The sequence below is a fragment of the Balaenoptera musculus genome, chromosome 17, assembly GCF_009873245.2.
Source record: "Balaenoptera musculus isolate JJ_BM4_2016_0621 chromosome 17, mBalMus1.pri.v3, whole genome shotgun sequence".
In the NCBI taxonomy this organism is placed as follows: domain Eukaryota; kingdom Metazoa; phylum Chordata; class Mammalia; order Artiodactyla; family Balaenopteridae; genus Balaenoptera; species Balaenoptera musculus.
Window position 1 is genome coordinate 9,507,908 of NC_045801.1, and position 23,472 is coordinate 9,531,379.

Below are 23,472 nucleotides of genomic sequence, written 5' to 3' on the forward strand. Positions count from 1 at the left end.
TCATTCACATTCCTCCATAATCTGTGCTCCACCTTATCTTCAGTAATCGTATGTTCCAGATTCCTTAAGAAAATGATCTGAATATTCAGTCTATTAAATGATACTTCTGAAACTTCCAATCAGGAATTGTGTACAATTATCATTCATTACACTTCAATTAGGCTATAGGCACCTTCATTTGAAGGCTCTTGTTCTCAAATGTATCTCTTACTTTACCATGATTTTTCTCTTGCTGGCAACAGAGACTAATCTCTGCTTCTCCAGATGGTGTACATCCTTCAAAGTTCAGCAAATTGCATTTCTTCTGAGAATGCTTCACAGAGATTGCCAACCCATATGATACCTCCTTGATATAAAGGCAGAAACTTTACCACCTATTTTACTTAACATTTTACTTACTGATTTATGCATTGTGATTTAATATTTAGTATGCTTTTGCTTTATTTCAGTCAAATGGATGGAAAGCTTCTTAAAGGCAGGTACCATATCTTAGAGTTATTTATATGCCATAAATTATCCAGGATATCTCGCAGCCAAAATATTTAATTGGCAGGCTTCCTACAAATAGCTGAATATTTAAATCAGATTTGATTAAAAATGAGGCGTATCTCATAAATTAATATCAAGATAACCAAAAGGTTTCTAGAGTTGGCTACATTTTAAAATAAAGCAACTTCTGGAAATCAAACCCATGTAACATTTTTTTGTTCCTATCCGTTTAACGCTAGACTAAAAGAGTCTTGGAAAATTTAAGACAGTGTCAAACAAAATCAATCAAAGACAATTGCTTTGAAACCAGTCGTCTTCCACAATAAAGTAACTTCTATGAAAAATTTAAAAGCACTTAAGTAAAAAGAGAACAAACTCTGCCTGGAATATTCTCCCTTTACTGCTCAATTCTCTTCTGAAAATTGTGTGGCCAACCCTATTTATTCTTTGGATCTTAGCCTAGATTTCATTTCCTTCAGGCCTTTCTTCTCCCAAGCCCAGATTAGATATCATTCCTACCTACTCCAGCAGTACCCTGTACTTATTTCTCTATCACAGCATATTCTTTCACACAATGTTGTAATTGCCAATTTACTTGTCTAGGAGCTTGGTGAGAGCAGAAGACCACGTCTGTATTCACAGCTGTGTTCTTGGCATTTCATACAAATGATCTGACACTAGTTCATAAATTTTTGGTAAGTGAGTATTACTTAAATTGAGGAACTATACAGACTAAAGAACATCATCCGTCCAGCATTCTGAATTTATGCTTAATCTAAGAAAAGAATCTGAAAACAAGACAAGCAAGCATGGATCATTTAAAGGTTAAAAAAAAGGAGAGTAGTATAAAAATAGTAGTGCACATGATGAGATTTGGGAGTAAAAGTAGAGAAATGAAATTAGGGAAACCTTTAGGGAGGTCAGCGGGGGGGAGGATGGGCCAGCAAAGAGAAGGAGCAGTAGATGCAGATCAAATTACTTTTGGGTCTTCAGGGAAGATGTTGTCCACCAGGCGCTTGTAGCGAGGACGCAAAGCAGAACAGCAGCAACACACTCCTGTTCAAAGAGAATAAAATCACCAAGTACAGAGATTAATCGTACTGTAAACCGACCTAGAAATTCAAGTTTCTGAGTATTTATGGGTTCTTTAAAATAAAGGGGGAAAGTTCAAACAGCCAGAAATAGAAAAAGGCATGCAAATTCAATTACTAATGAAGAAGTGAAAAAGTTAAATTTCTCCTCCCCTCCCCAAAGACACCAGGTCAAAATGAACATGCTAATGAATTATTCCAAAGTTTCAAACCAAACTGTTCAAACTGTTTTGGGGCGCGTGTGTGTGTACACGCATGCACGCACATCCACGTAAAACCCACCCAATTCATCCTCTAAAGCATATACACAACTGGTACCCCACCTTGCCTCCTTTCTGGTCTCACTTCCTACTACTCTCTGCAGTCCCTACCCCTACCTTTACCTCCCTTACCCCCACTTTTCCTCCCCAGCCCAATCCACTCAGCTCCAGCTACAATGGTCTTAAAATGGCAGTTCGCTCCTAGTGTAGCTGGTGAAAACAGGTAACACCTGTATCTATATGATGCATCATACAAAGGAACCACAATAGTTAGGGAGAACCAACATCGAGGGAAAGTCCAGGAATTTCAAAAAATGCTCAAAGGCTGCTCTATACATTTTCAGTTGCTGGCATCTTGGAAAGAGTCAAGGATTTGGATTAGAAGACCTGGGTTCATTCCAATTCTTTCACTTAAATGGCTACATGACCTTGGGTAAGGCACATCAGCTCTCTGGAAAGAACTATGTAGGTAAGAGGGATCCATTTTCTTGTACTACAAACTAATAACTTAATGGGAATGTTGGTCTTGAGCCATTATAAAATTCTTCCCATGATTTATGAAACTGGGGTATGTGTGTCTGTGTGTAAGTGTGCACTTGTATGTATTTAGAAACCAAAATATGGTATGAGAGAACACTTAAGCTAGAAGTTAAGAGAACTCAGACTTAAGCAGACTTCTATGATCTTACTGAGTAATGTTATTCCACAGACAACTTCTCCAGACCTCACTCTGCTCATGAAATATACATGACTCATGCATGCAGTCATATATCATGTCAAGTAAGTGCCCAACAGGCCAAAACATACAAGACTGAGTCCAGATTTGTCGTAGAACGGAGCCATTATATTGATAAAAACAAGACAGAATTCAGACATGTACAGCATCTTTAGTCATCATAAAGCAGTGTGCATACATTATTTAACATTTCCAGCAAATTAGTTAGGTATTATTATCATTACTACTTTACAAGAGTGGAAACTGTAGCAGAACTGACCAAGTAACTTACTCAACAGCAATGGCTGGGTGAGAATCCAATGTCTAACTCTGAAACCTCATGCTCTTTCCACAAACCCATAGACATCAGTGGTCAAATCAATCAAGATCCAAATATTTCATCTGCACCTGCTATGTCCCTAGCCACCATCTGTGGCTAGATGCCACAGATACAAGAAAGTACAAGAGACAAGATCCCTGCCCTTGAGAAGTTCATAAACTTGTTATTAAAAAACAAACAGTGAATAATTCAGCAATATATACACAGGCACTACATGCTGATAATGCGAAATGTTATACATTGTTCAGGATGTTTTCTACTTTAATAGAAGAAAAAATTCCAAAGAGTCCATTAGGGAATTTTTTTCAGACTAACACCAAAATACCTGAACTCTTTTTAAAGTCCAAAAGCAAAACACAGGCCTGATTGTTAGAAAGAAAAACAAGGGTAAAAGCCAAGTAAGCAAAAGTCATATTTCTGTGTCAACTATACCTAATATAAAAATACTTCAGATGAATGTTAATACACTGAAATAAATTAAAATCAAATATGTATCAAGTGATTAACTTACACAGGGCACTGAGCTAGGTATTGCAATGATGAAAGAAGCTTATAACCTGATAAGAAGATTAGGATGAATACTTTGCTATCACTAACACAAGGCCAAATATAGTAAATTCAAATTGCTATTATGGCAAAGAGAGAACGGAACTGAAAAACAAGTCCCAAAGCTTCAAGTTTCCTGTCAGAATGGTAAATTATGTAATTTTCAGTAAGTAAGAAAGAATTCTTAATAAGGTATTACATCTCACATTGACACTTTCTGATATTATACACTGCTTTTAGTTTAAAGAGGCTTCCAAAAATGGGGACTTGGAATACACATAATATCCAGTTCCCACTTTCAGGAAGCTTGGGTGTACTGGAAGAGACAGATGAGTAAAAAGACAAAATGCCCAATAGGTAGCATGGGGTTAAAGGGCAGGGGCTCTGGGGTCACACAGACTGTGGTGAACCCAAGGTCTCTCACTGTCCAGCTAGGTAGGCACGTTACCTTCTCTTATTTTACCTACGTTTCCTTATCAGTTAAATGGGTGTAATAACGCCTTCTTCATATTTATTGGGAAAATGAAATAAAACTATATGTAAAGTTCTTATTAAGGGTGTAATACACAGTAGCATTCAATAAAATGGTAGTTATTACTAGTAACGCTGTAAGTGCTTACAATCAGGGTAAGCAGAGGTGCTTGAGGGCCCTTGAGATAGTATTGCCAACAACGTGAAAACCTTTGCTGTGAATTAATCATCTAAAAATCCAACAAATTTTATATGTGGTTCACAACAAGCCTTCAGTAACAAGAGGAGAACCAGTGGGGTAACCGCTATTTTCTGAACGTGATGTGTGCAGCACTACACTAAGTACTTTACAGCATCATTCATTTACTCCTACGGCAGCTCTCTGAGGTGCTATTTCCAGCTTTGTGTGATAAACGAGGAAACAGAGGCTAAGGGAGGCCCATCTGTCTCACATCATACAGCTGGTAAGGAGAGGAGCTGAGATTCCAACCAGATCTGATGACTTTAAAGGGTAACTGCCACTCTGAATCCAAGCACCAGACAATTTCTAAATTACTTTAAACATTTTAGCTCTCCACAGACCATTACCATGAACATGACTGCAGGAATGAGTCTGGCTAACAGATGAGGAATGCACTGCCATGGAGGGAAATAAACAATCACAGTGAGCTTCTCCAGGAGGTTTAAAACGAAACAAAACAAAAACAACTTCTTGACCACTTACTATGCATGAAAACTTACCAACTATAGAGAAGACAGATGAAACTAGATTTGAAAGCTTCAATTTACTAAGGTTTCTATAAAATGATAACATACTGAAGGTAATACAAGGTGAAAGTGAGTGGTAACAGTAATCACAAAAGAAATAACTCTATTTTAAATAAGACAATTCTGTACTTATAAGCACCACAAGAACAAGTAAAATAAAATCACTGGACCTACTCAGGCACAGAAATGTGGTTGACTCCCTTGTTGAAGTCAGTTCATAAGGCTTTTCGAGTTCAGCTGCAGGTACCTGCACATAGTCCTTCATGTTGTAAGAGACGATTTTCTAGCTGATCTTCCTGCTCTTAGATCCTTTTACCTACTGTCCAGGAAGTGCCTAGCTCACTTTACTTGTAATTAATTAGCAGAAGGTACTAATACACTGTAACTTATCTAACGTGCTGACATCAAATATAAAGCTATGGAGAACTTGATAATATCCCTATCAAATTCTGCTGACAAGGCCAAACAGCTTAAACAAGATACTATTAAAGTATTGTATTGCTAGTTTACTAAATATAGATTTTCGTATAGTTTGAATAAGAACATAAACTTATATTTTTTTTCTTGAAGCATCCCTTTAATTCCTTCTCATACTAGCTTCTGATCCCTTCCAACTAACTCCTCACTTTTCAACTGCTTCCCAACCTCGTCTTTTCCAAAGGAAAAAGGGGCTAAGCATATCACAAGAAAGCCTCAAGCAACTGGCAGGTCTAAGCAATATGAATTCTTCCTTTAAATTTAATTCTAACACATAAAGGAGAAGGTAACTCACTATTCTCCTCCTGTAGCATATGGAATTTAGAACCCTGCGTATGATACAGCAGGAGGAGAAACAGGAAGTCTCGAGTAGGTAACGGAACTATGGGAAAATGGAACTGGGGCATAGCTGGAAAGAAAAATTATGACCAAAAAAAAAGTGCCAAGCTGCATATGACAGTGGTGTGCAGACAGGCTCATGGGGCAATCTGTTCAATAATGCTCTCTGAGCCTTAGTCAGGAAACAGAAAAATCCTACCAATCTCTCAGGGTTAGGAGTACTAAATCAATATAAAAATTGCCTGGAATATAGAAGCCACTTTAAGAACATTATATATATATAATAATATATATAATCTTTTGGTAAATTTTTTTTTTGGTAAATTTTGCCCTCCTAAATTAACCATTTCTTCTTTAAAGACACCCAAGACATCATGTGGATTCACCAGTGTCTCCTAGTCCTCACCTCAGGCAGGAGTGACACGTATCGACCTCTATCATCCTCCTTCTTTGATGGTGAGGTGTTAGAAGTAATTTCCAACCCGTCCTGATCCAACAGGCATTCACAGAAGGACTTGAGTAGCTGCACAGAAAACCTCATGGCTGAGCTGATAGAAGCCATGGATCGGATCGGGTACATGGGCACACAGGGGTGCTGGGAGAATTCTGCTTAATGGGGCCAGTAATCTAAGTGGCTGGTCCACCAGTGAGTACTCCTAGTTTGTGATGACATTTGCTGTCCTATGCAGCTTTGTAAGTCTGGGGGTTTGGATAATTAATTAAGACCCCTTTTAAAATAAGTTACTTATGCTTTCAACTAACTATATTACCAATGATAATTTAAACCTAACTGGAAATAGTAATATCTCCATTATTAAATTATTAATAATTAAACTATTAATGTCTATTATTAAACACCATCATGGTACTGGGTACTTGGGGAAAAGCTACCCCCTAAAACAAAAATAATAAGTTACTGTCACTGAAGTTGAAGAATGTTTAGATCTTATGATGGGAACCAACTGTATGATTTTGAATTAGGTTTGTCTCATGATCTATTAAAGGAGAAATTAACAGTATCTATACCTTCTACAAAACAATTATATTATCTCTGTTAATTCTAACATGTAATGCATTAGGAATTCTCTGGCATATTTAGGGCTTACTAAGTGTCATACTTTCAAATGGGAATGGCTATGATTACTGGATTTTGGTCTTTATGATATTTCTATCATTGTGTCTATAACAAATGATTGTACTTATTTATACACATGTCTGTCTTTCCCCCCAGAAAATGAGTCACTCCAACATAAAGCCCATACATTTTGTTCATTGTTGTGCATGTCTGGAATATAGCAGACATTCACAAAAAATGTTCCTTCACGAAATGAATGTGGACCCAAAGTTCACTGATAAACAAAATGAATTTAATATCTATCGATATGTGGTATAAAAATCAAAATGATAAAGTACACTGCCCACTACAAAATACTAAATAAATGCCAGAACAATATAATTTCTCCAACGAATAGCTGACAATGTCAAACGAATCACTTTGAACAATTCATGTTTTATTTTTAGGCCTAGTGGAAGCTATCAGTAATCAAGGTGAAAAGAGACAGCGTGTTTTTCTATTAGAAGATTTAAAAAATTCATTACTTCAAGACCTCGAGCTCTATGGTATCCAAAGCCCTTTAAAAGAGTCTGCATCACATATAGTCTCTTCAAGGTTAAAATTAAAAGTCAAGTTATTCATTCAGTTAGTGTCAGAACAAGACATTCACTTCATACAATTAAAAGATTTAGCAATATTACAGTCCCACTCACACATATCCCTCCCAAGTACCAAACATGTAATATGTAGATTTACATATACCATACACACTCATATAGACACCATATATAAAGCCTGTAATACGGCTGTTCTTCCTGCACTTCAACACACGTACAAGGCACTGTGTTAAGAGCCACAGGGGATCAAAAAGGTAACTATCTACTTGAAAAGACAAAGGTTTAAAAATTGAAATCTAAAACAAGATTTGGACAACACTGGAGGACAAGGGACATCTAATGTCAAATGGACCACATGGCCACAGGGCCACAGAAGTTGAGAGAAGAGAGAAAGCACTCCCAGGTCAAATGAAGGGAGGTTTCGTGAAGGACATGGGATTTGAGCTGAGGGCTCCCCCTGCAGAACAAGTAGACTGAACTATAAGGACACACTGAAGACAGTGGAGGAGGATTACAGGCAGGTGGGACAGTGCAAGTTTCACTACGGAGGACGGCGCGTGGAAAACCCAAAACGCGTTTTCTAATGACCCAGAGCTTAGAAAGGAAGGAACGTAGAAGGTGGCACAAAGGAAGCATCAAAAGGGTTTGGTGACTAATTAGATAGGGGTCAAAGTAAAATGGGAACAAAATAGTCTTATCTTTAGGAAAGTGTTCCTTTTGAAAGGATTCTAATCCATTAGAGGAGTATTTTATTACATGATTCTTTCCACATGTAATTCTATACGTTCTCTCCTTTCATTCTCAATTTCACTACTTGTTCTTTATTCCCAGGCACATAAACTTCATGGAAAAGAGGACAACAAAGGCAGTAAATGGAATTAAAGCTCCAATTTTTTTTAAAAGATGGTCTTCCCACTGCATTGCAATACTTGCCTCTACAAAAGGCATAACATAGACAAAACTCTGCACACTTCACAAAACTACTCTGAGATACTCTCTGTAGGGAAAAAACAGCTTTTTGCTGCGTCAACTAGTGATCAGTCTGTACTCAACACATTTTTCCCCCACTATCACAATTTTAAAGGAAAAAAATATATTAGGCATTGTCCTACTTACAGTCAATTTACAGATTTATACCTAGACTTTACAGTATACTATCATACTTAACTGAAAAAAAAATAAATATTACTCAGTAGAGTTACCCAAGGACAAGAGCAATAAAATACAGAATAATCATGGTTTTTAGAAAATCTAATCCTGCAAGATTGCATTTGAAAACCTTTTGGAATCCTCATATGGAAAAAAAAAAATACCACAAACATTAAAATAAGGAAATACAATTCTCTATTCATTTCATCTGATGTTGGCTTAGTTTGCAAAACAAATAAGAAAGGATCCACTGGATGATACAGAAACCAGAGCTGCAACCAGGAAAAAAAAAGTACTCACACCTCTGTCCCCACCACCATTAGGACATAGTGTATGGTTCATCCCTACTTCTAAGACCATATGACCAGACTCTGCGTGCCACAGACCTTCTTCAAGTGCGCTCAGGGGTGGTCTTGGAAGGGAGTACACAGTGCTCTGGTGTCCCCATCTCCGGAGGTAAGAAATTAGATGAGGCAGAACTGAAAACTGAAATAGTATGTGATTCCCTTTTTTGTTTAATAGATAAAATACTGACTAAAGGTCCTCTATGATAATGTCAGTAGTACTGTTAAGAATTACAAAAGGAATCACATTTTCTCCATATGTAATTGTTTAAAAAAGCATGTGAACAACAACTTTCCCCTTGAATCCACACCATGGTACTGACTATTATATTGATAATTATTTTGCACAATTAATATGTTTGGGGGGAAGAGAGAATTATGTAATGGTCAAAGATAAATTTAAGGATTATGATTAAGATAGAGGAACAAGGGCATAAGGCAAATCAGACTATGTAGAATTTATAACGTAACTGAGAAGGTAAAGTACTAAAGCACAAATGTGTTTTAAGAGTCCTATTTAAAACACAGTCTAACAAAAACTCTAGCTGACAAAAAACCCTTTATCTTCAAAAGGAGATTTAATACCCAGCTAGGGAAACAGTTGGCAAAGTAATTGAGGGCTCTGACAGTTTCCATCTCTGTAGTATATTTCAACAAACCAATCTTTGGAGCTTTGTACAAAAACTTATTTTCCACTTCTCAGAGCAAATCTTGGTAAATATGTAATATGACAAAGCTAGCCAAAGAGTACAGGAGTGTCTTACATTAAGAAGAAAATGTGTTCTTCAAAGATAAACAAAAACTGAGATCAGTGTATATCTAAATTCCTTTACTATGAAAAAGAACAAAAGAAACTGAACTTACAACTTTCCCTTTAGTTAGAACTTCTTGTAAAGAACCCTTCACATGAACAAATGTTCATGGAACACCATGGAATATTGTTTTTTTATGTGTTCTTGAAAATTGTTTTTCTTATATCAATGCCTAGACATAAGCTAATGGCCCAAGAATTCTCTCTCACCCATTTAGAATCCATTTTGAAAGGGCAAAATTTTCTTGAGACAGCCAAAACCTTCTATTGTATAGTTTAAAAATAAGATTAAAATAAGTTAAAAATTCCACATTTAAAAAACACAAAAATTCTCAATAAAAATAAAGATGCTACTAGTCTTACCTGTTAGAGGACAACAAAACTTCAGGGTCTATGAATCCTCACATTAGAAATCAAAATACAGAAAGAGCCACTAACATTAACACAGCAAAGACAAACTTGCAGAGCCTCAGAAGGACCTCTATGGATAAGTAAAGGCAGGAACTCCATTTGCAAATCACTGATTCAAATGGTTCTGAGGCCCAGGGATGCTTAGTAATTTAGCATCTCTAGAGTGACTTCAGGATGCTATTAATAATTATGCCAGGACCAGTGATATAAATCTTGGCAGTCACAGGCAACCTAGGACCTAGGATTATCCTTATTCTCTTAGACGGAGTATTGGGACATGTCTAAAGGCATCAAACAAAGTAGACAAGTTTTCAGTTACAGCTACAAAATGAGGAAAAGCAGCAATAATCCAGCCAAGGAAGATAAAGAAAAAGGTAAGGAAAAAAAAAAAAGAAACATAGAACATTGGTTAAAAAAATAATAATAACTTAAGAGTTTACCTGGCCTTAATTTTTCTGGTATATAATAACTATAATCGTAATATGTCAAATGATGTAATAATTTTTTGTTATTAACTGGTAAAGTCCCTGCACATCTGTAATTAATGTTCTATAAAATGCCTACTACAGTCAAGGTACGAAGCTAGGGACTGTGATGGGATGTGTGAATAAGTCACAAAACTGGTTCCTAACATGAAGACCTTTAAATTATAACAAAATTGTTTTTTTTTTAGATTCCATATATATGTGTTAGCATACGGTATTTGTTTTTCTCTTCCTCGGGGCAGGACAAGAATAAAGATGCAGACGTACAGAATGGACTTGAGGACACAGGGATGGGGAAGGGTAAGCTGGGACAAAGTGAGAGAGTGGCATGAACATATATACACTACCAAACATAAAATAGATAGCTAGTGGGAAGCAGCCGCATAGCACAGGGAGATCAGCTCGGTGCTTTGTGACCACCTAGAGGGGTGGGATAGGGAGGGTGGGAGGGAGACGCAAGAGGGAGGAGATATGGGGATATATGTATATGTATAGCTGATTCACTTTGTTATAAAGCAGAAACTAACACACAATTGTAAAACAATTATACTCCAATAAAGATGTTAAAAAAATTTTTTTAAAAATCAAGCAACAACAAAAAATACTAACAAAATTGTAAGAAATCAATACTACAGAAAACAAGATGATTATTCCTTTACTAAAAACGAAAGGCATATGCAAACAAAACCATAATGGCAAGTAACCAAATTCACCCTCAATCTCCGGGTAGAATTATATATATCTAATTATGCTGATTTTTCTACCATACTCTTAACACAAACATTATCTCTAGGGAACAATTAGAACACCCTCAACTTCCCTAACTAAAACAACACTCTCAACTCTTCTGCTTTTACGATGTGAATGTGTTTATTACTCTCTTATGATAAAAGGTTACCTCATAAGAAATCCTACCTAAGTAAACTGTGTTTCCATAGTACAATGCTTTCCTTAGGGTTCTATGAGCCATCTGAAAAACAATCTCCTGGAATATATGTTTTTAACTGAATACTCCCTGGCCCCAGCCAGGACCTTCTGAGTCAGTCTCTAGAGATGGGATACCAGAATTCCTATTTCTAGAAATAACCCCCGCTTCCTACTATGACCATTCAAGTTCTCAAGAACCACTCCCCTTGCATAATGATTTAAAGAACTACGTATATGATTTTTTCTTATTGTGTACTTGAGGTACGCAGGACATTGTACTTACTACCTAACTTACGCAATGGATCAAAAATGATAATACTGGCGGCATCTTAAGTTCATCTAATACATTACAATAAATGAATCATATAAAGCACCATTTATGAGACCAAATGAATGACAGAGATGACAAACACTAGGGCATTTGGAAACAACGTCACAGAAGATACTGACCTGACAGAACTTCACTGCCAACAGTGCACTGGTATTCGTGGCTGAGGTCTCTAGAACTTCTCCATCACTGTGAGATGCCACCACCATACCTCCCTGTGGGCTAGATTTTCTAAGCAACTTACGTTAAGTGAATACTTGGCAGACCCATGCTGGAGATAAATCAGAGTGAGGCACTAAATGGCCTTTAAAATCCTAAATCAAGTACTGGAGCAAAGGAAAACAAATTATCATGGTCAGACTTCGCACATGATTTTCTAAAATATGACCAGAACTTTGAAATTTCCCCTTTTCCTAAAAGACTGCTCTGGTATGCTTCTCTGTATTTCATGCCACTTTGTCCTTAAAATTATCAGTCCTTGGAATTTATTTTACATGCAATAGCTAAGGAATGAGCTCTACAGTTTGGAAAAATTGTTCTATTCTCCTGACCTACCTTTCCTAGAGAAAATTTCTATTATAAGGAGGAAGAGTGACTTATTTTACTGGTAAGTCTGGACAAAGGAACTGAGCGTGCCTTGAAACATAAGCTCCGGATATATATCCTTAGCACTTACGCAATGCCCAGCACATAGGGAGAGTGCATATCTATTTGTTGAATGAATGAACAGTGCACTCTCAAACGTTTCTCTTTCAAATCTGCATTCTGCAAGTCACTCTTTCTGCCTCTACGTGATCAGTATATTTGGTCCTGGAAGGCTGTCTCTACGTGGCCACTAGGGGGTTACCCAGAAGTCTAACTCAGAGTGTCCTCCTTGCAGAAGGCTGGTAAGTGCATTTGCTCTGCCAACCTGGAATGTCCCTTAGACACATCGTTGGAAAGTCTAGATTTGGATGGAAAGTAAGTGGGAAGCCTGATGATAGACAAAAGTCAAACCATATTTTCTGACCCAGCTTTACTAGTAATAAAGCTCACATTTTGACTTTTATCAGCCTGATATTTATACTTCTCTCAACTGGGTCCAAATTCAGAGGGGAACAAGGGTGCAACTGCTACAGTCTTAAAATCAACAGAAATATATCTAATTGGAAAAAACACATACACAATCACATTAATTCTTTCAGCAAGGTTTTCATGAGACCTGCCATGCCCCAGGCACTAGGCTAAATGCAGGGAAGACAAATACAGGTCACAGTCCCTGGCCTTCAGGAGCTCATAGTCTGATAAGAGAAGATAATCACACACAAAGAGAATTATAACTCTATGTGACAACAGCTATGACAGAAGAGATTGCTATAGGAGAACAGTAGTGCAGCCCTAACCTTCCTGCAAGAAGTAATAACTAAACTAAGTCTTGAAGAAGAAGTAGGAATTCAGCAAAGGGGGGAGGATTATCATTCTAGGTGGAGAGAGCCACATGTTAAGAACAAGACTGTCGTTTTAATTTGCAAACAAACATAAAGTTCTGCAATATGAGAGAAATGGCTAGACAAACTTATAGGAAGCAGACTTGGAAACCAACTGAACTTAGAAGGTACAAAGAGGGAGGAGTCAAAAGGAACAGACAGGGTAGTTTGGACAAGTGGTTGGATGGTGGTGTCCCATAAGGAACAGAGGAAGACAAATTTGGGGGTAGGAGGAAGTATCAAAAAGAGAATAAATTGTATTTTGCACATGTTAAACTTGAGGTTACAAACCTGAAAGTGGGACATCCTGTAGTAGGCAAGTGATCTAGACTAGAAATATAAATTTAAGAACCAAAAGCATATAAATGATAGCAAAAGAAACTAGTTTGAGTAGCTAAGGTCGTCAAAGAAAAATAGGATGTAATTGGGGAGAGAATCCTGGGGAAAGCAAACATTTAAATAATGACTGGCAGAGAAAGAAGTGAAAGGGAAGATATTTAAAGAAATAGGAAGAAAACTACAAAAAGAATAGTATTAGAGAAAACAAAGGAGAGTTTTCCAAATCCTATACCTTCTATAAAAGTACCAATTACATAGATAAAATAAGAATTCCAAAAAAATAAAATAAAATAAGAAAGACTCCAAGAATTCACAAACCTTCAGTTAAGTTGTTGTATAATTTTGTTAGTAGGTGGTGTTCAGTTTATTGACTTGTACTTCCTGAGCTCCACTTACTGGAAGGTAGTATTTGGTCCCATATGTATGCCATGATATTTCATTTTACATTCAGCACTTTTCAGTCTAGGGTATGAGAACCCTGTCACAGTCAGAGTTCTTGAGTTTGGAAAACACAAACCTAGAGGAAGACTTCTAGTCATTTCCACAAACTCTGAATTTAGCTCTTTTGCTTAACAATCCTATAGCTTGGACATAGAACAAAAAGGCAACGTTCTGCATGTTGCATTTTCAAAGGCACTGGCAAACTAATGTATATGAAGAGGGTAGGGTTCTCTGTTGCTGCTCCTTTCCTCAGCTAACTTACTCACCTCCCTGCCTCAGCCTAGCATTACTGCTGAAGGAAGTTGTCCTTGATGACCACCCAAAGCCGGGCCAGGCCCACCCTTCTCAGCCACCACCACCACCATCATCATCTGTTTAAATGACCTAGTGATCTATTTCTCTTAGAGGTCTATAAACTCCTCAAGGGCAGGGCTATGGTTTACTCATTTCTGAGACTCAGCAGGTAAAACATGTTGAAAGGGTAAGGATCCAGAAATGTCTAGAAAGAAAGTCTACAGTTATGTACATTTTTCCTTTCTGTGAAAGAAAAATGAAATCTTGAAATTTGGAGTCCTCTTTGATATATTAGACTAAAGCAATCTTTTCTTAGTTTAAATCAGTTATAGTCAAAATGCTACAATAGGAAAAGAAAAGTAAGAGCACTTGACTCCCACACTTAAAATGAAAGACATAAAAAGTTATACAGAAAGTAAATGCTGGCAGCTGGTAGGTATACAGCTTAAAATGTAATTTTTAGTATTTGGTCCCATATGTATGCCATGATATTTCATTTTACATTAGTGTATCACAATAAAGCTTTAAGGCTTTATTGATCTCATGATCATACAAAAAAAACAAACAAGAACAAACATATCTTTTCTTTCTTAAATTTCATCATTGTTGATGTGGTTTTTGTGTTTAAAATGTGTTGCTGTAACATTATAAAAAGCAATACTGTAGTCATTTGATCTTAACTACTATATAGGACCATCATATATATTTAAAAGGAAGTTATATAAACTTGAAATCACAGAAGAGACAAATAGCCTTTTAAAACATAATACTTTCTCAAACTTTGTGACTAATACATTGCATTTGTGATCAATGAACTAAGCCACTGAAATAGCCATTAGAACTAATATTTGAACTAACACTCCACTCCATATGTTTCATAATTTTTAAAGCATGTGCTATTTTTAAGCCATGCTGAATACCACCATTATCCTGGTGTATTCATTTTGTATACATTACTGTTCTCTGTTTTAGCAAAATTTGGGGAGGGAGACAGGATTTTGTTTTTTTGTTTGTTTTTTAAAGTAACTTCCTCCATTCTGCCACAGGAAACAAATTACTTGTTCTTGAGAACTTCTCCATTCAGACTTTTGTAAAAGTACGTACGTATATTCTTATCATCTTTATGGTTTTGTGTTTTTCTATTTAATGTCCTTTGAAACCAAATCAAAATCATTTCTTCATAATCATTTCTATATAATTCTCTGGATGCTCCTCATCACGTATCAGTGGTTAGAAATGGACTGCAATGCAGTATCAGCTTACAAGAGCTAAGTAGGTATCTTACCGTTAACAGAAAGGAATTCTGCCCTGCTTCATGGATTCTGCAAAAATGAATTGCTGTTGGATTTGACTAACTGTACATAGATTGTGGTATGGTAGATTTGAAGGCTACTAAATGCAATTCATAATTCTTAAAAATTTTCATTCTTTTAGTTTGAAGAAATGTTCAGCACAGACTGTATCATGTAGTAAATGTCAAAATATCAGGTACTACCCAAATATTTAAAAGACATCATGTAAAAAAAGGACTAGTCTATAATGCCCTCAAAGAATAGAACTTGAATAAAAGTAGTCAAAATAATTGAGAACTCTCTGAGAGCTTCCAAACAGGATCATCTGTCAGTTGCTGTCCAGATTCAAACTAGAGGTTAGATTAAATAATCTAAGATTCCTTCTAACTCTAAATGCACATGACATTCCAACTCAGCTGCAAAACAAATATTAATGAATACCAATTATGTGGAAAGTACTATACAAGGTATTGTGGAAGGTACAGAAAAGACCAGCAATGGAAACTACTATTTAACAAGGACTCATATGCTTTGATACTTCCCTTCTAAATTAACTTGCTATGCAGGTAATAAGAAAGTCTACTTAACTTCTTGGTAAACAAAACGCTTTATACTAAAACGAGATGAATGTTTAAAGTTCAAACCTTGACACCTTCGCAGTAAGATAGAAAAGATGAAAAGGCAGAGGGCTATGTACCAGATGAAGGAACAAGATAAAACCCCAGAAAAACAACTAAATGAAATGGAGATAGGCAATCTTCCAGAAAAAGAATTCAGAATAATGATAGTGAAGATGATCCAGGACCTCGGAAAAAGAATGGAGGCAAAGAACGAGAAGATTCAAGAAATGTTTAACAAAGATCTAGAAGAATTAAAGAACAAACAAACAGAGATGAACAATACAATAACTGAAATGAAAAATACACTATAAGGAATCAATAGCAGAATAACTGAGGCAGAAGAACGGATAAGTGACCTGGAAGACAGAATGGTGGAATTCACTGCTGCAGAACAGAATAAAGAAAAAAGAATGAAAAGAAATGAAGACAGCCTAAGAGACCGCTGGGACAACATTAAACACAACAACACTCGCATTATAGGGGTCCCAGAAGGAGAAGAGAGAGAGAAAGGACCCGAGAAAATGTCTGAAGAGATTATAGTCGAAAACTTCCCTAACATGGGAAAGGAAATAGCCACCCAAGTCCAGGAAGCACAGCGAGTCCCATACAGGATAAACCCAAGGAGAAACACGCCGAGACACACAGTAATCAAACTGGCAAAAATTAAAGACAAAGAAAAATTATTGAAAGCAGCAAGGGAAAAATGACAAATAACATACAAGGGAACTCCCATAAGGTTAACAGCTGGTTTCTCAGCAGAAACTCTACAAGCCAGAGGGAGTGGCATGATATACTTAAAGTGATGAAAGGGAAGAACCTACAACCAAGGTTACTCTACCCAGCAAGGATCTTACGCAGATTCAACGGAGAAATGAAAGCTGCAGTAGCAATACTCATATCAGATAAAATAGACTTTAAAATAAAGAATGTTACAAGAGACAAGGAAGGACACTACATAATGATCAAGGGATCAATCCAAGAAGAAGATATAACAATTATAAATATATATGCACCCAACATAGGAGCACCTCAATACATAAGGCAACTGCTAACAGCTCTAAAAGAGGAAACCAACAGTAACACAATAATAGTGGGGGACTTTAACACCTCACTTACACCAATGGACAGATCATCCAAACAGAAAATTAACAAGGAAACACAAGCTTTAAATGACACAATAGACCAGATAGATTTAATTGATATTTATAGGACATTCCATCCAAAAACAGATTACACTTTCTTCCCAAGTGCGCACGGAACATTCTCCAGGATAGATCACATCTTGGGTCACAAATCAAGCCTCAGTAAATTTAAGGAAACTGAAATCATATCAAGCATCTTTTCTTACCACACGCTATGAGATTAGAAATCAATTACAGGGAAAAAAACGTAAAAAACACAAACACATGGAGGCTAAACAATACGTTACTAAAGAACCAAGAGATCACTGAAGAAATCAAAGAGAAAATCAAAAAATATGTAGAGACAAATGGCAATGAAAACACGACGATCCAAAACCTATGGGATGCAGCAAAAGCAGTTCTAAGAGGGAAGTTTATAGCAATACAAGCCTACCTCAAGAAACAAGAAAAATCTCAAATAAACAGTCTAATGTTACGCCTAGAGGAACTAGAGAAAGAACAAACAAAACCCAAACTTATCAGAAGGAAAGAAATCATAAAGATCAGAGGAGAAATAAATAAAATAAAAACAAAGAAAACAATAGCAAAGATCAATAAAACTAAAAGATGGTTCTTTGAGAAGATAAACAAAATTGATAAACCATTAGCCAGACTCATCAAGAAAAAGAGGGAGAGGGCTCAAATCAATAAAATTAGAAATGAAAAAGGAGAAGTTACAACAGACACCGCAGAAATACAAAGCATCCTAACAGACTACCACAAGCAACTCTATGCCAATAAAAAGAACAACCTGGAAGAAATGGACAAATTCTTAGAAAGGTATAACCTTCCAAGACTGAACCAGGAAGAAATAGAAAATATGAACAGACCAATCACAAAGTAATGAAAATGAAAGTGTTTCATTAAACTGGTTAAAAATCTTCCAACAAACAAAAGTCCAGGACAAAAGTCCAGATAGCCTCACAGGTGAATTCTATCAAACATTTAGAGAAGAGCTAACACCCATCCTTCTCAAACTCTTCCAAAAAAGTGCAGACGAAGGAAAACTCCCAAACTCATTCTATGAGGCCACCATCACCCTGATACCAAAACCAGACAAAGATACTACAAAAAAATAAAATTACAGACCAATATCACTGATGTAGATGCAAAAATCCTCAACAAAATACTAGCAAACACAATCCAACAACACATTAAAAGGATGATACACCATGATCAAGTAGGATTTATCCCAGAGATGCAAGGATTCTTCAGTATATGCAAATCAATCAATGTGATACACCATACTAACAAACTGAAGAATAAAAACCATATGATCATCTCAATAGATGCAGAAAAAGCTTCTGACAAAATTCAACACCCATTTATGATAAAAACTCTCCCGAAAGTGGGCACAGAGGGAACCTACTTCAACATAATACAGGCCATGTACGACAACCCCACAGCAAACATCATTCTCAATGGTGAAAAACTGAAAGCATTTCCTCTAAGATCAGGAACAAGACAAGGATGTCCACTCTCACCACTATTATTCAACATAGTTTTGGAAGTCCCAGCCATGGCAATCAGAGAAGAAAAAGAAATAAAAGGAATACAAATTGGAAAAGAAGAAGTAAAACTGTCACTGTTTGCAGATGACATGATACTATACATAGAGAATCCTAAAGATGCCACCAGAAAACTACTAGAGCTAATCAACGAATTTGGTAAAGTTGCAGGCTACAAAATTAATGCACAGAAATCTCTTGCATTCCTATATACTAATGATGAAAAATCTGAAAGAGAAATTAAGGAAACACTCCCATTTACCATTGCAACAAAAAGAATAAAATACCTAGGAATAAACCTACCCAGGGAGACAAAAGACCTGTATGCAGAAAACTATAAGACACTGATGAAAGAAATTAAAGATGATACCAACAGATGGAGAGATATACCATGTTCTTGGATTGGAAGAATCAACATTGTGAAAATGACTATACTACCCAAAGCAATCTACAGATTCAATGCAATCCCTATCAAATTACCAATGGCATTTTTTATGGAGCTAGAACAAATCATCTTAAAATTTGTATGGAGACACAAAAGACTCCGAATAGCCAAAGCACTCTTGAGGGAAAAAAACGGAGCTGGAGGAATCAGACTCCCTGACTTCAGACTATACTACAAAGCTACACTAATCAAGACAATATGGTACTGGCACAAAAACAGAAACATAGATCAATGGAACAAGATAGAAAGCCCAGAGATTAACCCATGCACCTATGGTCAACTAATCTATGACAAAGGAAGCAAAGATATACAATGGAGAAAAGACAGTCTCTTCAATAAGTGGTGCTGGGAAAACTGATTAATCTTCAAAATATATAAACAGCTCATTCAGCTCAGTATCAAAAAAACAAACAACCCAATCCAAAAATGGGCAGAAGACCTAAATAGACATTTCTCCAAAGAAGACATACAGATGGCCAAGAGGCACATGAAAAGATGCTCAACATCACTAATTATTAGAGAAATGCAATCTAAACTACAATGAGGTATCACTTCACACTGGTTAGAATGGGCATCATCAGAAAATCTACAAACAACAAATTCTGGAGAGGGTGTGGAGAAAAGGGAACCCTCTTGCAATGTTGGTGGGAATGTAAATTGACCCAGAGAAAAGCATAACTCAAAAAGACACATGCACCCCAATGGTCACTGCAGCACTATTTACAATAGCCAGGTCATGGAAGCAACCTAAATGCCCATCGACAGACGAACGGATAAAGAAGATGTGGTACATATACACAATGGAATATTACTAAGCCATAAAAAGGAATGAAATTGGGTCATTTGTAGAGACTTGGATGCATCTAGACTGTCATACAGAGTGAAGTCAGAAAGAGAAAAACAAATACTGTATATTAACGCATATATGTGGAATCTAGAAAAATGGTACAGATGAACCGGTTTGCAGAGCAGAAATTGAGACACAGAAGTAGAAAAAGAAACGTATGGACACCAAGGGAGGAAAGCGGCGGGGGTGTGGGGGTGGGGGTGTGATGAATTGGGCAATTGGGATTGACATGTATACAATGATGTGTATAAAACGGATGACTAATAAAAAGAAAATAATAAAAAATAAATAAATAAAGTTCAAACCTTAACTCACAATAAAAGCCTTCTATTTCTCCTCAGAAGCTGTCTGACTGTGACATTTCCAATTTGTGAAAGTTAAAAAAAAAAAACAAAAAAAACCTGACATTTTCCAAATGCCTTTGAAAAAGACTGTGAAGTTTATATAAGGCAAAGTTAACACAGAAAGAATATGACTACAAGACATTTTATTGTATGTCAGAAATATATTGAGAATATAATGGAATATAATGGAAAAGGTTATTAAAATAGTATCCATGATTAGACAAATTATCAGATAGTTCATTCAGAGCATACCTACAAAAACCCAAATCACTTATTTTACAAAATGTATATGACAAATTTAATAGTTTATTTTAGCTACACACACACACATTTATTTAAAGATTGAAAAAGTGAAGTCAGTTACACTTTACCAAAATAAAGATCTCCCCAATTTATTTACACTTCATTGTTCGGCTGGTTTTGGAGATGAACCTGGGCACAGTCTCTAACTTTTCAGCCTTACTTCCCAGATAAAAACTGAATATTCACAGCTCTTAAATCAAGCCCCAAACCTATTCATCCCCATGCACCTGCTCACACCATTCTATCTGTATAGAATACCTTGTCTTCATAAAAAGTACTACAGATAAGATGCACTCAGCAGTAAGATAACATGCGTTCCAGTTACAAAAGGCTCCTGGAATTGAAATCTATTGTAAACTATACAATAGGAGGTTCAGCAATTTCAAACGTAACTCATAACATTGAGTTGGTAAAGAAAGTATGAGACAAAAGGCACTTTAAAAAGAATTTGCAACAAACTACTGAACCAGGACAAAGAGCTGAAAGTGAAGCATAATTCCTTACCTGGAAAACCAAGGTAATGGGTTAACAATCAAGACACTGGGAGGGTTCTGAATTGTGAGGCTCAAGAACATTAATCTGTGATAACAAAGTTGTCCATTTACTAGTCAAGAATACTTGCAAGATTAGAGAAGTTAAAAGAAGCTAACTTTTTAAAGCAATGGACAAACGTTGCAGGTTGAACTGCGTTCCCACAAAAAAGATATGTTGAAGTCCTAACCCCAGTACCTGTGAATGTGACCTTATTTGGAAACAGAGTTTTTGCACATGGAATCAAATTAAAAGGAGGTCATCCTGGATTAGGGTGGGCCCTTAATCCAAAGACTGGTACCCTCCTAAAGAGAAAGATAAGACACGTGGATAAGAGAAAGAGGAGACACACAGGGAAGAAGGCCACACTGGAGACAGGAAGAGATGAGATTTGTGCTGCCACAAACCAAGGAACTCTAAGGCTTGCCAGCAGCCACCAGAGCTAGAAGAGGCAAGGACGGATCCTTCCCTAGAGACTTATGGGGGAGCATGGCCCTGCCCACACCTTATTTCAGACTTCTAGGTTCTGGAACTGTGAGAATATTCTGTTGTCTTAAGCTACTTGGCTTATGGTACCTTGTATATGGCAGCTTTGAAAAACTAACACAAGTAAGATTTCATATAACATGTAGGCCAGTAAATTCTGTATTTGCTAGATATTAAGATATGTACCATTCCTGAAATCAACTCAAATGCCAAAATGACTATAAGTCAGCCTTCAGAGAATTTAGTAGCATACCAAATAACTGAGCCATGAAAAGAAAGAATTTTTGTTCCATTCTACCAATTTTCTTCTAGTGCTAGATATACTTCACCATAAGTTTAAGTAAATGAATATTTGGTTATAGTAAAAGAAACAGTTACGATGCCATCAGTTTACATCGAAGTTTAATAAATAAGCATGGCTTAGAAAATGGAAATACTGTAAGTAAAAAAATCTGTTTCACTTTCATGTCTCAGATAGCTATTATGGGTTGAACTGTATCCCCCTCAAAATTCATATGCTGAAGTCCTAACTCCCAGGGCGTTAGAATGTGACCTTATTTAGAGATAAGGTTTTGCAGAGGCAATTAAGTGAGGATGAAGTCATTAGAGTGGGCCCTAATCCAATATATCTGGTATCCTTATAAAAAGGGAAAATTAAGAGACAGACATGCATACAGGGAGAACTCCAGATGAACATGAAATTGGCCATCTACAAGCCAGATCAAAAGACCTGGAACATACCCTTCCCTCACAGCCCTCAGAAGGAAGCAACTCGGCCAACACCTTGATTTCAGACTTCTGACCTCCAAAACTGTGAGCCAATAAATTCGTTGCTCAAGTCACTCACTTTGTGGTATTTTATTACAGCAGCCCTAGTAAACTAATACAACAGCAAATACTAAATGCAAGTTCCCTGTGGCACAAATTCTGGTTTCATGGATATAATGCAAAATATAGTAGAAAACCAGAAGACCTAACCTAATCTACCCCAGGAATACCCTGTTCTTACCTATTCCTTATCTGCCAGTCTGATTCTTTCAGAATGCATTCAACCAATATTTGACCATCTACTATATTCCAGATTTTATCTTCCTTAATGCTCATAACTGTATGAGGTAGGTATCAACATCTATAGGTTACAAATAGGAAATCAGAAAGATAAAAGTAATTTGTCCAAGGTCACACAACCAGAAGTGGTGGATCCACTTAAGAGCCTGTGCTCTTAACAGTTTCTATACTGTACTGCCTTCCTGAGATGGCTTTTTTTTTTTTTTTAAATAAGCTGAACTGTTTAATGTGGAAAGTAGAGCAACATAGTCAAAATACTTCACAGCTGCCCAAAGATTATACTCTTGTTACCAAGCTCTCCATCAAGTTAGATAGCAGAGAATGGAGAAGTGACACCCTGCCTGAGAACCTGTCATATTACAAAACTTCCCACTTCGAGAAAGTGTCTTCTTTTCCTATTGTAGGTTACTCTGAGCTCTAAAATATCCCTACGAATACAAGAACATCATGAAAGGAAAAATGAGAAGCTTTTGTTAGGCTATTAGATTGCCCCCACAAAAAGTTACTGGTGAATTCCCAGCACACCTGACAACAAACAAGAGCTGTATGGAGCTCAGCCACTGAAAAAAGGGGGAGAGAACCTCATTACTTTACAAAATCACAGCCAAATGACAACCGCTGTTTAGGATGTCTTAAAGCTTCCCTATCCACTGTGCACTGTGAGTTTCAGCTTGTGACAACGAAA

General features: G+C 36.6%; 1 protein-coding gene across 2 annotated transcripts in view; it reads right to left on the reverse strand.

Annotated features, from left to right (window-relative positions):
- EFR3A (EFR3 homolog A) overlaps positions 1–23,472 on the reverse strand; it is a 95,434-nt gene that overhangs the window by 59,443 nt on the left and 12,519 nt on the right. The window contains exon 2 of one of the 2 annotated variants that reach the window (XM_036830033.1): positions 1,469–1,545. In XM_036830033.1, coding sequence (XP_036685928.1) covers positions 1,469–1,545 — 77 coding nt within the window. Of the gene's footprint in view, positions 1–1,398; positions 1,546–23,472 lie in introns of both variants that reach the window. The other variant, XM_036830034.1, reaches the window with a different exon arrangement.